Raw genomic sequence first — 16,224 nt, 5'->3', positions numbered from 1 at the left:
AGTGCCATGTTCTAGAACTGTCAGGAAGTGAACACGCCCAGTAAGATGATGCCGTATTTTGATCCATGTTAATCTACAAAAATAACCACAGAAACAGCTGTAATCTACTGAATGTTGCCAGCCAAAATAAATCTTTGCAGGGTATCTTTCAAGTATTGTACTTCCTATACCTTTTCCAGATTTCACCGTTAAGACCAAACCTTCCTCCCAAGACTTGACTTTCTGCATTATTTTTGGAATGCAGTCTTTTTTTTTTTTTTTTTTTTCCCATTTTTAAGAGGGTCTTCAAATCCTCATCCTGTTTCACATTCTTACTGTTTCCAATTCCTAGCCTGGCTCCCTGCCCTATTATAGCGGGGCTCTCCTGGCTTCCAGCCCAACAGCATGCTTGCCTTAAAGGATGGACTTTAGGCCAGGTGCGATGGCACTTTGGGAGGCCGAGGTGGGTAGACCACAAGGTCGGGAGTTCGAAACCAGCCTGGCCAAAATGGTGAAACCCTGTCTCTATTAAAAATACAAAAATTAGCTGGGCGCGGTGGCGGGCGCCTGTAATCCCAGCTACTTGGGAGGCTGAGGCAGGAGAATCGCTTGAACCCAGGAGGCAGAGGTTGTAGTGAGCCGAGATCGCACCAATGTACTGGGCGTTAAAGCAAGACTCCATCTCAAAAAAAAAAAAAAAATGGACTTTAAAAAGTGACACAGAAAGCCAGCTCCAGTGGATGGGTGGATGGAGAGAAAGCTGCAGTCAAGAGTGAATCAGATGGCCTTTAAAAGAGCATCAGACTTAATTTTTTATATTTTCTTTTATTTGTAATCATTCTTTTACTTGTCACATATTCATTACAAAAAAATAAAAAATACAAATAATAACAGCATCCAGAGATAGCCACTGTTACAATCTTTTATTATAGTGAAATATATATAACATGAAATTTACCATTTTGATGTAGAACCTTTCCAGTTTTTTCATATATATATATATATATATATATTTTTTTTTTTTTTTTTCCTGCTTTGTCACCCAGACTGGAGTGCAGTGGTGTGCTCTCAGCTCACTGCAACCTCCACCTCCTGGGTTCAAGTGATTCTCCTGCCTCAGCCTCCTATAGATGCCCGCCACCACGCCCAGCTAATTTTTGTATTTTTAGTACAGATGAGGTTTTATCATGTTGGCCTGGCTGGTCTTGAACTCCTGACCTCCGGTGATCTGCCTGCCTCAGCCTCCCAAAGTGCTGGGATTACAGGCTTGAGCCACCACACCCAGCCAATCCCTGAAATATATTTTTAATGGGTTCATAGTATATTGTTTATAAGTTTACCCATACTATGAACATATTCCAGATCAATAAATATCGATACAATCATTTTGAATGGCTACAAACTATTCTATTATATGGCTGTAACTTTGCTTCCCATTTTGTCCAGAGCCCAGCCAGAGCTCAGTATGGATTAACTGAATAAATGCATTTATCCAAAGGATTCCAGATACTTGATTGGCCCATTTATTAAATTTTTCTATTTCATGCTGCACAATTGGAATGGAAACTGTCCTAAACAATGTATCCTCTTTCCAAAACACAGAGCTCCTTATGAATTCTAATTCTTTGAGATAAATTTCTGAGCTCCAGTGCCCAGCAGCAGGGCTTCTCTAGAGATTGACTAACTTCTTACACAACCCTTGGAATAAGTAGAATCAGGTGACTCTCTTCTTTGGGACAGCTGCATGTGTGTGAGTGTGTGTGTGTGTGTGTGTGTCTCAGTGCTTACACAGCCCTCGGAATAACTAGAATCAGGTGACTCTCTTCTTTGGGACAGTTGAGTGTGTGTGTGTGTAAGCTTAATTGCCACAGAGGAAATGCAGAACACTGGAACACAAAATGCCTGGTGAGGTGTCTGAGCCCCAGCACCAGGAAGTGGTCGCCTCACAGGTTGGCAAAAAGAATTTACTGACAACAGTATAGGTTTGAAAAAGGAAAATTTCTTAGAAAGAAAGAACGCTGCAGAAGAGTGCAGCAGGGCACCCCAGTGAGAGGACTGAGGGCCTTGGTGGATTTTCCTTAGGTGCATTTATGGACCTTCAGGCAGGCGCTTAGGGTTGTAAAATTAGTTTCAGCATGGCATTCCAGAGATGCCTAGAAATTTTAGTTACTTATAAAAGTTGAAAGAGGCCTGGAACCAGATGCCCACTTTAGATACTAGGGAAGTTTAATTACTTCTAATTTCCCCAGATAAGGAGTTTTGCCTCTGGATGGCCTGTTGGGTGGTCACTGGGTGGTCACCAGGTGGTCTTTGCTCCCTTCTAAATTCCTCAGATAACGGCCAGGCACAGTGGCTCATGCCTGTAATCCCAGCACTCTGGGAGGCCAAGGTGAGTGAATTACTTGAGGTCAGGAGTTCAAGACCAGCTTGGGCAATGTGGTGAAACTGCGTCTCCACCAAAAAATACAAAAATTAGCCAAGCATGGTGGTGTGTGCCTGTAGTCCCAGCTACTCGGGAGGCTGAGGCAGGAGAATTGCTTGAACCCGGGAGGCGGAGGTTGCAGAGCCGAGATCGCACTCCAGCCTGGGTGATAGAGTGAAACTCTGTGTCAAAAAAAAAAAAAAAGAAAAAAAGAAATATTGCAAGGATGAAGTAAGCCATTTTTATTTAGAGAGAATATAAGTGTGTGCATGGAAAATCTTGTGGGATATGCATGAATATTACTAGAAATAATAAATAAATTTAGTTACTAACGTATGTCTACTTTTACTGGAATTCCTCAGAGAGGTCCTGAGACTCCAGGACCAGGGGGCCTGGATAAAAAGAGGGTATCTTTCCCTGGCAGCAGGACCAACTACCCAATTTGTGGGGCCCCTTGTTAAAAAATTGCTAAGAATCTCAAGATGGCAACAACAGAATATTAAACGAAGTGCAGGGTCCTTCTGACTATACAAGTCACACACCCATGAAGCTGGCTCAACCCAGGACTAGCACAGCAACAACACTGAGCCTTTCTACATGCACTGGAAACACTGTGATGAAGACTCTGAAGTTCTGAGAGGTTAACTTTCTCAGGGTCACTTAACCAGTAAGCACTAAAGTCTGGATTCACACTCTGCTTCGGCACTGGAAAGCTTGTGTTCTGTTTCCAGGGCAAAGGACAAGCAATCATTCACATTTAACAAAGACCACTGTTAGTAAACAATACCTTCTTAGTCTGGAAGGAAAGGATGGAATCTTCCCAGATAAGCCTTGACTGCTCAGAGCCAGGAGGAACTGCCTAGAGTCTCAGGGCCAAGGCCACTGTCTCTAAAACTACAGCACTGTTTCCTAAGGCTTAAAAACTTTCCCAAACAATCCAACATACACAGCTTTAGTGGCCTCTCATCAGTGACTTGCCTAGAGTCATAGCTGAACTGCTTCTTAGTGCTTTGTTTTACTCTCCGTAACTCCTCCCAAGAAAAATAGCTTTAAGATGTTGTTTTTTGTGTGTGTTTTTTGTTTTTCTTTTTGAGACAGAGTCTCACCCAGGCTGGAGTGCAGTGGTGTGATCTCGGCTCACTGCAACCTCTACCTCCTGGGTTCAAGCAATTCTCCCACCTCAGCCTCCCAAGTAGCTGAGATTACAGGTGCATGACACCACATCCGGCTAATTTTTTGTTGTTGTTGGGTTTTTTTTTTTTTTTTTTTTTTGAGACGGAGTCTCGCTCTGTCACCCAGGCTGGAGTGCAGTGGCGCAATCTCGGCTCACTGCAAGCTCCGCCTCCCGGGTTCACGCCATTCTCCTGCCTCAGCCTCTCCGAGTAGCTGGGACTACAGGCGCCCGCCACCACGCCCGGCTAATTTTTTTGTATTTTTAGTAGAGATGGGGTTTCACCGTCGTCTCGATCTCCTGACCTCGTGATCCGCCCGCCTCGGCCTCCCAAAGTGCTGGGATTACAAGCGTGAGCCACCGCGCCTGGCCTGTTGTTTTTGTATTTTTAGTAGAAACGGGGTTTTGCCATGTTGGCCAGGCTGATCTCGAACTCCTGACCTGAAGTGATCTGCCCACCTTGGCCTCCCAGCTTTAAGGTGTTTTACAGCCCTTACACAGGACACAGCTCCACTTTACCCTGCCTCCAACACAGCTGACCTTCCCTTCCATGGAGTAACCCTGCAAGCCCAGGCTGGGCACAGTGGCTTACACCTATAGTCCCAGCACTTTCAGAGGCTGGGCAGAACTGCTTGAGCCCAGGAGTTTGTGACCAGCCTGGGCAACAAAGCAAGACCCTGTCTCCACAAAAAATTAGCCAGGCATGGTGGTGTGCACCTGTAGTCCCAGCTACTTGAAAGGCTGAGGCAGGAGGATCGCTACAATCCAGGAGGTTGAGGCTATAGTGAGCTGTAATCACCACTGTCATCCAGCCTGGACGACAGTGCGAGACTTTGTCTCCTAAAAACAAAAAAAATTAAAATTAAAAGTACCACTTCTTACCTATCCCAGCAGCTACAGCATTCGGCCCACACAGAAGGCACTCAGGAAATGTCTTGAATTATGTCTGAAGAAGGAATAAATGCATGCATGGATGAAGACAGCTGACTATAACCAAGAAAAAATAATAAAATTTTTAGTATTTACAACCTCTCCCACATTAAAAAGGGCAATTCCACCTAAGGATGCTTTTTTTTTTTTTTTTTTGAGACGGAGGCTTGCTCTGTCGTCCAGGCTGGAGTGCAGTGGCGCAATCTCGGCTCACTGCAAGCTCCGCCTCCCGGGGTCACGCTATTCTCCTGCCTCAGCCTCTCCGAGTAGCTGGGACTACAGGCGCCCGCCACCATGCCCGGCTAATTTTTTTGTATTTTTAGTAGAGACAGTGTTTCACCGTGGTCTCGATCTCCTGACCTCGTGATCCGCCCCCCTCAGCCTCCCAAAGTGCTGGGATTACAAGCGTGAGCCACCGCGCCCGGCCAGGATGCCTTTGTTTTGATGATGTGGTGGGAAATCATTTAGGAGAAGGAATACAAAGTCTCATATTTTAAAAGGAAAAATCCAGGGAGAAGGATGGGTGTGGTGGCTCACACCTGTAATCCCAGCACTTTGGGAGACAGAGGCAGGAAGATGGTTTGAGCACAGAAGTTTGAGACCAGCCTGGGCAACATGGCAAAGCCACTTCTCTACAAAAAATGCAAAAAATTAGCTGGGTGTGGTGTTGCATGCCTGTGGTCCCAGCTACTTGGGAGACTGAAGTGGGAGGATCACTTGAGCCTGGGAGGTGGAGGTTGCAATAATCCAAGATCATGCCACTGAACTCCAACCTGGGTGACAGAGTGAGAGCCTGTCTCAAATAAAAAAATATACATATATAAGAAAGAAAAATCCAGGGAGAGAGCTGGAAGTGGGGGCCAGGGGAAGGGAAAGGTTCATGACAAGAGCACAGCATGGTTTGGAGACCTACGGAGAGATGTAGCAACTGCCAAAGGGAGCAGGTAGGGGGTGTGAAAAGAAAATAAAATTTCAGGACATTCTCAATTTATAATGTGAAGGAGAAAAGTTAAGCCCTGGAAACTGAGCAGGCATTGCTTTTTTTTTCTTCTCTGATGCATGACTGCTGCTTCCTGACCTTTGTATTGAAATGTTATACATTAACCAGGCTCCCTATTCTTCATTCAGACTTAGACTAGATGATGTGGGAGATAGAGACCCTTGTGATTGTTGTCTCTTTACAATAGAATGTTAAGCAAACTCCTTCCAGTATAATCAATAGTAGCCAACCAAATCTTGTATTTATGTTAGCCTTTTTTTGGAAAATGTTGTAATTCTGGTCAGCACCCCTGTTTTTGCCTATATAAACAATCTTTTTTTTTTTTTTTTGAGACAGAGTCTCGCTTTGTCACCCAGGCTGGAGTGCAGTCGCACAATCTCAGTTCACTGCAACCTCCCAGGTTCAAGTGATCCTCCTGCCTCAGCCCCCTCAGTAGCTGGGATTACAGGCACACACCACCATGCCTGGCTAATTTTTGTATTTTTAGTAGAGACGGGGTTTCACCATATTGGTCAGGCCGGTCTTGAACTCCTGACCTCAAATGATCCCACCTGCCTCAGCCTCCCAAAGTACTGGGATTGCAGGCATGAGCCACTGCACCTGGCCCAAAAATGCATTTCTAATGTCAACCTAAAAATCATCAAAAGGTTCGAGATCCAGTTAAAAGAATTTATTCAAGCATAAAGTGTGAGGGCAGCCATCCAGGGAAACACAGACACCAAGCAGTGGCAATTAGTGTTCCCCAGCATGGGGAAAGGTGAAGATTGTTTATATAGGCTGGGCACCTGTAATTGTTTATACACCTGTAATCCCAGCACTTTGGGAAGCCAAAGGCGGTGGATCACAAGGTCAGGAGTTCGAGACCAGCCTGGCCAACATGGTGAAACTCTGTCTTTACTAAAAATACAAAAATTAGCTGGACGTGGTGGCGGGTGCCTGTAGTCCCAGCTATTCGGGAGGCTGAGGCAGGAGAATTGCTTGAACCTGGGAGGCAGAGGTTGCAGTGAGCCGACATCATGCCCAGGCTGCAGTGCAGTGGCAGTGAGCTGAGATTGTGTCATTGCACTCCAGCCTGGGTGACAGAGCAACACTCCACCTCAAAAACAAGAGAAGAAAATGTGTTTTTGTTTGTTGGTTGGTTTTTGAGACAGGGGCCCAGGCTGGAGTGCAGTGGCGTGATCAAGGTTCACTGCAGCCTCTACCTCCCAGGCTCAGGTGATCCTCCCATCTCAGCCTCCCGAGTAGCTGGGACTACAGGAGCATGCCACCACACCTGGCTCTTTTTTTTTTTTTTTTTTTGGTAGAGATAAGTTTCGCCATGTTCCCAGGCTGGTCTCGCATTCCTAGGCTCAAGCGATCCACCCACCTTGGCCTCCCCAATGTTGGGATTACAGGCGTGAAACACTGCGCCCTGCCAAGAAACATGTTTCAGTAAAATTGTTAGGAAATCAAGTGTGTGATTTGTGATGCAACTCTCTCCTCTATCTCCCTAAGAAAACATCAGTAAGAACAGTGAACTGTTTTGTATTTTTGGAGTCTGATCAGGACTCATCTTATGAATGTGGGAAGGCATCCAGCCAGCTCAGGGTGGGCCCAGGATGAGAGCAGGGACAGCGAGGTAGGCCCAGAGTCATTTGAGTTTACGTGCCGCTTATGTGCTTGAGGATCGCAGAATGGAACTCTTGCTAAGCCACAGCTGTATTTGGTGGCCCATGGTGGGAGAGGGAAGAACAATAGTAAGTTGTGGAATAAAAGCCATGGAGAGGAGCGGGAATTACTTAATCTGGCTCCAGAAGGGGTGAGTTGTGGGGAAGGGGTGAGTTGTGGGGAAGGGGTGAGTTGTGGGGAAGTAGTGATTCTCAGTTCGTTTGCTCAGCTCAGTGCCTGACACTCAGGGTGCATCTGCTGACTGATCGTAGAGGATAAAGGAAGGGAGGGGCCGGGCACGGAGGCTCAAGTCTGTAATCCCATCACTTTCGGAGGCTGAGGTGGGTGGATCGCTTGAGGTTAGGCGTTCGAGACCAGCCTGGCCAACATGGCGAAAGCCCGTCTCTATTAAAAAATACAAAAATTAGCCCGGAGTGGTGGCACATGCCTGTAATCCCAGCTACTCGGGAGGCTGAGGCATGAGAATCGCTTGAATCCGGGAGACGGAGGTTGTATTGGGCCGAAACCGCGCCTCTGCACTCCAGTCTGGGCGACAGAGTGAGACCCCGTCTCAAAATAAAAATCGGCAATCGGTGAGGCGGGGATCATTACCCTCAATGTAGAGATTAAAAAAATGAGGACTGAAGGTGACTCCTTCCAGGTCTGTCGGTGGCCAGCAAAGAGCCAATATCCTAAACTCTCCCCTCCCGGACACCGGCTTCGGCCAGAGCTCGCACCCGCCTGCGCCGCTCCACCCACCCACACTTCCGGCTTCCGCTCCGCCCACCCGCGAGTACTTCCGTTCTCCAGCGCTGGGCACCGCGGCCCGGAGCTGTGGGCTGGTAAGTCTGCGCCGCCAGGGCTCGCATGACCTTCAGAAGCAATCCCTGGGCTGGGCGACGACGGGTCCTGGTGGCAGCAGGCCCTTCTTTCTCGCATCACCGGGAATTACGCGGCAACCATTTCCCTCGCGAAGGCCCTACCTTAGGATGACGTAACTTCCGGCCCCTACTGGCTGGGGAAAGCCGGAAAAGGTGCCAGCCCCCTTTGGTGGCTGGGAGGAGTCTAGGCCGGTAGTCTTCCTATTTCCGTGTTTTGCTCAGGAGCCTCCCGGAGTTTCGGAGAGACCACGTCTTGGATAGAATTGGAGGACTTAGCAAATAAAAATGTAAAGCGTCCAGTTAAATTGTTTTTTGAGATAGAATCTCACTCTGTCACCCAGGCTGGAGTGCAGTGGCGCGATCTCGGCTCACTGCAACCTCCGCCTCCCCGGTTCAAACGATTCTCGTGCCGCAGTCTCCCGAGTAGCTGGGATTACGGGCGCCCACCACACCTGGCTAATTTTTGTATTTTTAGTAGAGACGGGGTTTCACCATGTTGGTCAGGCTGGTCTCGAACTCCTGACCTCAGGTGATGCGCCCGCCTCAGCCTTCCAAAGTGCCGGAATTACAGGCGTGAGCCACTGCGCCCGGCCACGTCCAGTTAAATTTGAGTTAAGATAAACGACGAATAATTGTTAAGTCCTAAACATTGTATGCACATACTTATACTTTAAAAATTACTTGTTTATTTGAAATTCAAATTTAACCGGACGTCCTGTATTTTCTGTGGCAGCCTTAGCATTGAGCATCCCCCTGTCCTGTGCTCATATCCAGTGACAAGGCTGGGATCTTCTAGGCTCTTGTCCATCTGGGAAATAGATACAAATTTCACCCAGGCTATAAAGACCGGCTGTCTTAGTTGCTAAGATGCTTTTAGCTCTGAGCCTAATAGGCAAGCTCCAGGGGTCCCCCTGGCCAAAACTGGACCCATTTTCAGAATCCCCATGACGATGCCCTCTGTGTTCCCTTTCACAACAGAAGTCAGGCATGGCTGTCTTCTTATAGGAGAGCTGAGAACTAGGCAGACAAAATGGTCAGAGTCTAGAAGTAACCACCATATTTGGGTGTGGGGTAAACCGGTGTTTGAGATCTGTGTTGCAGTGGACAGTATCAGAGAGCCTGAGGTTGTTAAGGGGAGAGCGTAGTGTTAATCTCACCTCATGTCTCATTTTGTGGATCAGGCCCAGTGAGAGAAATGGAGGTGTCCCAGCCACTTGGAAAACCTATAGTAGAGCTGGAACCTCAATTCCCAGCCTCCTTACCCTGCTCGGTCCATACTTGCTGATGAAGTCAGCTTGCAGCATTTATGGTAGGCATTTATTAAAGTAGATGCAATAGTAAATATGTAGTACAGATGAGCTCTTTGGGTCTTTGTTGTTCCTATACCCCTCTACAGCTTCCTGACCTTCACCCCAAGGCTTCTTTAGCTTTTACTCTGCCCAGTGGGGAAAATGGCTATGGGCTCAGTTATGGGGGCCTGGCCTTTGCTTACTTCAGCCCTTGGGCTCTCACCACTGTGGGTGGTGTGACCTAGGACTTGTTTTTGTTATCTTGGAACCAGAAGGGGTGTTCTTGGCAGAGTTGGGCCTGGCCAGCTATGTGGGTAGAAGGGCATCCTTTTCTGTCCTGCAATTGGGCTTCATGGCACATGGCCTCACATGGTGCCTGAGGACTTTTCTAAGGTTCCACCATGAGCCAGACTTTGCCCTCACTCCTGATTTGAACCTAAACCTCTTGCTGAACTGGTTCTGAATACTGAGATTCGTCAGATTGCTTGCCCTGAGGATGTGTTCTGGGCTTGACCTGATAAACCTGCAGCCTCCTGTAGACCCCGACTTCCCAGGCTGCTAATCCTGGTCTGATGAGATAATGAAATAGAGAAGGCTGGAGGTCAATGGGCTCAGGGTCAGTTGGTGGGACAATCAACAGCTTCCTGGCAGCAGAGGTGGTAAAGAGGCAAGGAAGGAGTGCCAGAAAGGGGTGTTGCCCCTGGGTAAGAGCTCAGAAGTGCAGGGGGTGGAAAAGGGGTGGGATAGGAGCCCACTGGTAGAAATTACTCCCTCTGTCAATGATTAACTCCCAGCCAAAGGGGTGACCTAGGAGGAGGGCCCAGCTAATAGGAACTTTGGACTTGAGGCAGAGTATCCAGAGGGCCGGCATATGGTCTGCAGAAGAGGAGGACATGGCTGGGTGGCAGGGCTGGTCTCCAAGGACGAGTGAGATCCTGCAGCTGTGGACTTCAGGAAGTCTCCTGGGGCTATCAGATGGCTCCTTCTTGTAGCAGCAGCTGTGGGGTCCACTGGCCCTGAGCCCTAAGAGGGGTGGCCGTGGGGGACCTCCTGTCTTTTGCCTTGCAAGGGCCTCAGTTGTGCTTTTTCCCTCTAGGCAGCCATGGGTGCCAGGCAGTGCTGAGAGCAGCGGGGCATGGCTGCAGCCGTGCAGGTCCTGCCCCGCTTGGCCCGAGCCCCCTTGCATCCACTCCTCTGGCGGGGCTCAGTGGCCCGTCTGGCCAGCAGCATGGCCTTGGCAGAGCAGGCCAGGCAGCTGTTTGAGAGTGCTATAGGTGCAGTGCTGCCGGGCCCCATGCTGCACCGGGCACTATCCTTGGACCCTGGTGGCAGACAGCTGAAGGTGCGGGACCGGAACTTTCAGCTGAGGCAAAACCTCTACCTGGTGGGCTTTGGCAAGGCTGTGCTGGGCATGGCAGCCGCAGCTGAGGAACTACTGGGCCAGCATCTTGTGCAGGGTGTGATCAGCGTTCCCAAGGGGATCCGTGCTGCCATGGAGCGCGCCGGCAAGCAGTAAGGAGCCATGGGGGGCTGCCTCCTGCTGTCTATCTGGAGGGAAACCTGGGCCCAGACCCAGGCTGAATCAGACCTCCCCTCCCCACCCGCTTCCCTTTTCTCCTGGGTCTGGCCTGGCCCCAGGATGCATGTCAGTGGGCATCTTCGTTCATGCCCCCCTCACCTGTAAAGTTGAGAGATCAGGTGGGAGGAGAGGAGTCCACCCCATCTCTTGCTCTCTGACCTTTCCCTCCCCAGGGAGATGCTGCTGAAGCCACATAGCCATGTCCAGGTATTCGAGGGTGCGGAGGACAACCTCCCGGACCGCGATGCGCTGCGGGCTGCGCTGGCCATCCGGCAACTGGCCGAGGGACTCACAGCTGATGACCTGCTGCTCGTGCTGATCTCAGGTGTGGCACCACATTGGCCCAAGACTGTTGGTGGGGGGTGCACCAAGTATCAGGTCTTTGAGAGATCAGGTCTGAGCCCCCAGGGTCACAGGGTGAAGTTAGGAGCAAGGGAGGTGGTGAGGAGCCTGGATGGTGACTCCTGGGTTGCCTTGGGCTAGTCGTCTGGTCTCCCCTGAGCAGTGGAGTCCTCCCCCTGAGCTGACCTTTTGGGTGACAGTGAGAGGGTGCATGGGGAGCACCTAATGCAGGGCCTGACACATCCATAGAGTCCTTGGAAAATGTCACTGCTATTGCTGCTGTCTGTATTAATGTCACCTGGGGCTAGGCCCTCAGATTTCACGGAGTCCTCTCCTTGATCTTCCATTGTGTGCCCCCTGCCCTGCCTCCTGTTCTAGTCTCTTAAGGAGTAGTTAGTTCTTCTGGTGCCTACTGGGACCTAGGGTACCCCAAGGCAGGGGCAACCTCAGGTGGCCAGGATGTGGTGACTGTACACATATTGCATATCCACACGGGGGCACCCTAACCCCACCTTTCCAGCCCCCTTTTTCTAATGTGGGCTTGTCACCCCTGCTTGCCTGGTTCCCTGGGTTGTGATAGCCCCTCTGCCTGATACCCTCATTGTCTTGGGAGGTGGGGGGTCAGCTCTGCTGCCTGCCCCCATCCCACCTGTCACACTGGAGGAGAAGCAGACACTCACCAGACTGCTGGCAGCCCGTGGAGCCACCATCCAGGAGTTGAACACCATTCGGAAGGCCCTGTCCCAGCTCAAGGGTGGGGGGCTGGCTCAGGCCGCCTACCCTGCCCAGGTATGAGTCCCTTCTTCCCCAGGCAGCCTTGGGTTGGTGGAGCCAGGCCCACATGTGCTGGGGATGTGAAAGCCTAGAACAGCATACAAATTGGCAGGGGCATGGTGTGAAAGACCATGGGGCCGGCTGGGTGACATCATGGGAGGGGTGCCAGAGATGAGGAGGAGGTGCCTGCATGACCAGGTGTTTTGCAAGCCCACGTGAGAGGAGTTAACCATGGGTAAGGAAATGCACTGAGTTGGGGGAGGGTGTGTGGATACCCAAGGGGCAGTTTGTCCTTATGGGCTCTGAGGGGAGGAGGAAGTGGGCCTGAGCCTTGTCTGGTGGCCCTTCCCCAGGTGGTGAGCCTCATCCTGTCAGATGTGGTGGGGGACCCTGTGGAGGTGATTGCCAGCGGCCCCACCGTGGCCAGTTCCCACAATGTGCAAGATTGCCTGCATATCCTCAATCGCTATGGCCTCCGTGCAGCCCTGCCACGTTCTGTGAAGACTGTGCTGTCTCGGGCCGACTCTGACCCCCATGGGCCACACACCTGTGGCCATGTCCTGAATGTGATCATTGGCTCTAATGTGCTGGCACTAGCTGAGGCCCAGCGGCAGGCCGAGGCACTGGGCTACCAGGCTGTGGTGCTGAGTGCAGCCATGCAAGGTGATGTAAAAAGTATGGCCCAGTTCTACGGGCTGCTGGCCCATGTGGCTAGAACCCGCCTCACCCCATCCATGGCTGGGGCTTCTGTGGAGGAAGATGCACAGCTCCATGAGCTGGCAGCTGAGCTTCAGATCCCAGACCTGCAGCTGAAGGAGGCTCTGGAGACCATGGCACGGGGAAGGGGCCCAGTCTGCCTGCTGGCTGGTGGCGAGCCCACAGTGCAGCTGCAGGGCTCGGGCAGGGGTGGCCGGAACCAGGAACTGGCCCTGCGTGTTGGAGCAGAGTTGAGAAGGTGGCCGCTGGGGCCGATAGATGTGCTGTTTTTGAGCGGTGGCACCGATGGGCAGGATGGGCCCACAGAAGCTGCTGGGGCCTGGGTCACACCTGAGCTTGCCAGCCAGGCTGTAGCTGAGGGCCTGGACATAGCCACCTTCCTAGCCCACAATGACTCACATACCTTCTTCTGCCGCCTCCAGGGTGGGGCACACCTGCTGCACACAGGGATGACAGGTACCAATGTCATGGACACCCACCTCTTGTTCCTGCGGCCTCGGTGATGGCATAGGTCACATTTTGGGAGTTCAGAGGAGGCCTACAAGGGCAAGGTCAGATGGCAGAGCAAGGTTGGTCCTCAGGGCCTCTCTAAGCCTTAGGGCTCCTCCTCTCCTTGGCCTTGGCTGTTTGTTTAGCTGTCACCTCCCACTCAGGGCCTCGGCTCTATGTCCATTCCCTTCCAGCCAGACTGGCAGATGGGGGCTTCCCCCTACCCCTGAGGACGAGGACAAGCCCCTCGGCCAGTTCCGTGTTCCTGTGATTCTCCCTTGGGCAGCCTCTCTCTTGAGCCCCTCACCCTGTTTCTTTCTGTGAAGCGAGAATGTCTGAAAATAAATAGGACCATGCCATGGGTTCTCAGCACGCCTTCCCTCAGAATGAGGCCTCACGGGGGAGCTGCTCGGAGGGGAGCATGGTATGGCTGCAGCCACAGTGCCAGGGCCTGGCAGGACTCTTAACGCCCCTTTGCTGGGCTGGGTACATGAAGGATGTGCCTCACATAACGGGAGCCTGTGCCTGTCTCTCTGGAGCATGTGAGGGTTGAGCTTGGCTCCTGACAGCTTTGATGTGCGTTAGCAGAGACCCCAGGGAGGACAGGCCTAAAGACTGCAGTCTGGGGTGACCAGCCACCCACCCACCCAACCATGACTCCCCCCATGGCACTGTCACCATGGCCTCTCCAGCCTCAGCTTGTAGGCCTCATTGGATGGACGTCCTTTCTGTCTTTGGACAGCCCTTAGCCACATACTGCACTTCTCGTTGAGCTGAAGTTTGTCCCACCCCTCAGTGCTGTCTCCTTGTGACAGCCCTTGTCCTAGGCTGAACATCCCCAGTTCCTTCAGCCACTCCTCTGGGGACCAAGTCCAGACCCTGATGTCAGCCCTTCAGTGGGGATCCCAGCACTGGGATGGTGGGTCCAGCCAGTGATGAGGTCCAGTGGCCCACACCCCTTCCCGTGACCACTGGCGGAAGAAGAGGCAAGTGGGAATAGAGGAACAGCTGTGTTGGCCTGGCCAGCAGCCTGGGTTGAGAGAGGGAGGTGCCACTGTCCTGCCTCCCTTTGGGCCCCCTTGCTCAGTGTCAGAGCCCTCCGCTGGCTGTCCCCGCCGTGCGCCACGGCTCCAATCCCTATATGAGTGAGAAGTAGAATCACATAGGAATAAAAAGCCATAGAGAACAGCGAGGCCTGGGGCTGCTCTTGCAGGCACTTCTTCCACCCCAGCCCTCCCCTCCTCCCTGAGTGTGTTGAGGGGCCCTGGGCCAGGGCTGGCGGGACTTTCCCCTGGGAAGGGTTTCCCTTCCCCACCGGGGCTCTGGGCAGCCTAGCTTGCACACGGTTCATGACCTGGGGGCCTGGCTCACACAGGGCAGGCTGGAGATTGGGAGGGAGGTGAACATGGTAAGCGGGCTCTGGGGACCAGGGAGGTTTAGGAAAAGGGGAGCTTGCACCCCACTGGGATGCGCGGGCACTACTTCCTTTCCTTCTGTGCTGGCGTGGAGTTCCTGCTGACTAGGGTCACAGTGTCTGGGGTTATGGTGATCCTCGCATGATCCTGTGCCGTGGTGCTCCTCTGGCAGCCTCTATACGTAGCCTGTTCCTGCCTCAGTCCTTGCTCTTGGGAGCATAAGTATTGGCCCTGGGTGCCAAGTTCCAGGCAAAAGCAGGATAGGAGAGCTGGGGCAGGGGCTGAGGGCCTGGCAGCCATGTCCCCAGTGTGTGTGTGTGTCGTGGGTGTGTGAGTATACAGACGTTGGTGTTGGCATACTGAGAGTGGGAATGCATCTGTGAGTGTACACATAGGTACTTAGTACAGGGCACATGACTCCCTGCATCCCGCTGAGGGCTTTGGGTATGGATGGGATCTTGCAGGAGGTTCCCCCTGCTCTACATTGATGCCTTCCCTATACTTCTTTTTGTAGGGGCTGGGAGGCCAGGGCCCGGATTGTACCCCATAGGGCCAAATAGTCTGTGAGCCTAACCCGTTAGATTTGCTGACTGGATACCCCAGAGATAAGAAAGGATGTATTTGGCCACAGTCTAGATGCTGAGATGAGATCAACCCTGCACAGTGAATGTTTTGATAGGATTCATTACTTGCTCCATAAATGTCAATTTTGGATCATTAAAGTGCCCCTCCCTTGCTCTTGGCTTCTGTTTCTTCCCTCTGCTGCTGCCCTTATGCCGACATCTTCATTTTCTGAAGCTTCCCCTGGCCCAGCTGGAGGATTTCACTATGGAGAGTGTCTGACCCTGCTGGATATAGCAACCCTCACAGGCCTCTCCATTCTCTGCACTTGGCATGAGCCAAGAGCAGTGGGGCAGTGGGCCTGGGCAGCCCTTCAGTGTCAGCTAGTCCCAACTGTTTGATTTATAGTTGGAGATTCAGAGAGAGAAGGTGGCTTACTGGGGACTGTACAGTCCCACATAAGGGCCACAGAACCAGGATAAGAACCTAGTTGGAACCTGCTTGACTATCTTCTGCCACTCTCTGGGGCCAAGCAAGGGCTCAGCTAGATCCAGGGGATCTACTTCTGCTTCCCCACTGCCCCTCAAGGGCTTGGGATGGCGACACAACCATGCTTGGCCTCTCCAGGGATCCACACAGCAGATGTGTTGGACCCTTCTTGGCTCAGAGGGACAGCTCCATTTTGTGGGTGATTTGGCAGAAAACCATGCGCAGTTGAGTGGTGGGCTTCTACATAAATGTATGTCTGCATCTGTATGCACATCTGTGTGTGTGTGTGCATGTGTGCGTGTGCATGGATACTTGTATAAGCATGTGTATGTGTAGTGCAGCCCACAGCCAGTCTCTGAGCTGTGCTGTGCCCCATCCCAGGGTGGAGACACACAGGTGTAGTTAGAGTATAGGGGATACAATGAGCAAGTTGGGCAAGGAGGCCCAAAAGACTGGCAGAGGCTAGTGTGCCTGGCCGAGGGAGCTGACTTCACATTGACATCAATGGCAAACCTCATGAAGATTTTGGCAGGGAACAA

At 51.6% G+C, this 16,224-nt stretch overlaps 1 protein-coding gene across 2 annotated transcripts; it reads left to right on the top strand.

Annotated features, from left to right (window-relative positions):
* Positions 1 to 7,920: 7,920 nt before the first annotated feature.
* On the top strand, positions 7,921 to 15,357 carry GLYCTK (glycerate kinase). 2 transcript variants are annotated; one of them, XM_012498728.2, is made up of 5 exons: positions 7,921 to 7,991; positions 10,416 to 10,831; positions 11,072 to 11,223; positions 11,854 to 12,029; positions 12,368 to 15,357. In XM_012498728.2, exons 2-5 carry the CDS (start codon positions 10,455 to 10,457, stop codon positions 13,232 to 13,234), a joined length of 1,572 nt encoding a protein of 523 aa, XP_012354182.1. In that variant the 5' UTR covers positions 7,921 to 7,991; positions 10,416 to 10,454; the 3' UTR covers positions 13,235 to 15,357. The 2 variants fall into 2 exon arrangements, with proteins under 2 accessions (XP_012354182.1, XP_012354186.1); XM_012498732.2 differs by lacking the exon at positions 11,854 to 12,029 and having other exon boundaries at positions 12,368 to 13,545.
* The last annotated feature ends 867 nt before the right edge of the window (positions 15,358 to 16,224 follow it).

Source organism: Nomascus leucogenys, chromosome 4, assembly GCF_006542625.1.
Source record: "Nomascus leucogenys isolate Asia chromosome 4, Asia_NLE_v1, whole genome shotgun sequence".
NCBI lineage: Eukaryota > Metazoa > Chordata > Mammalia > Primates > Hylobatidae > Nomascus > Nomascus leucogenys.
The sequence above is the reverse complement of the archived record's forward strand: the minus strand, read 5'-3'. Positions and strand labels throughout refer to the sequence as shown.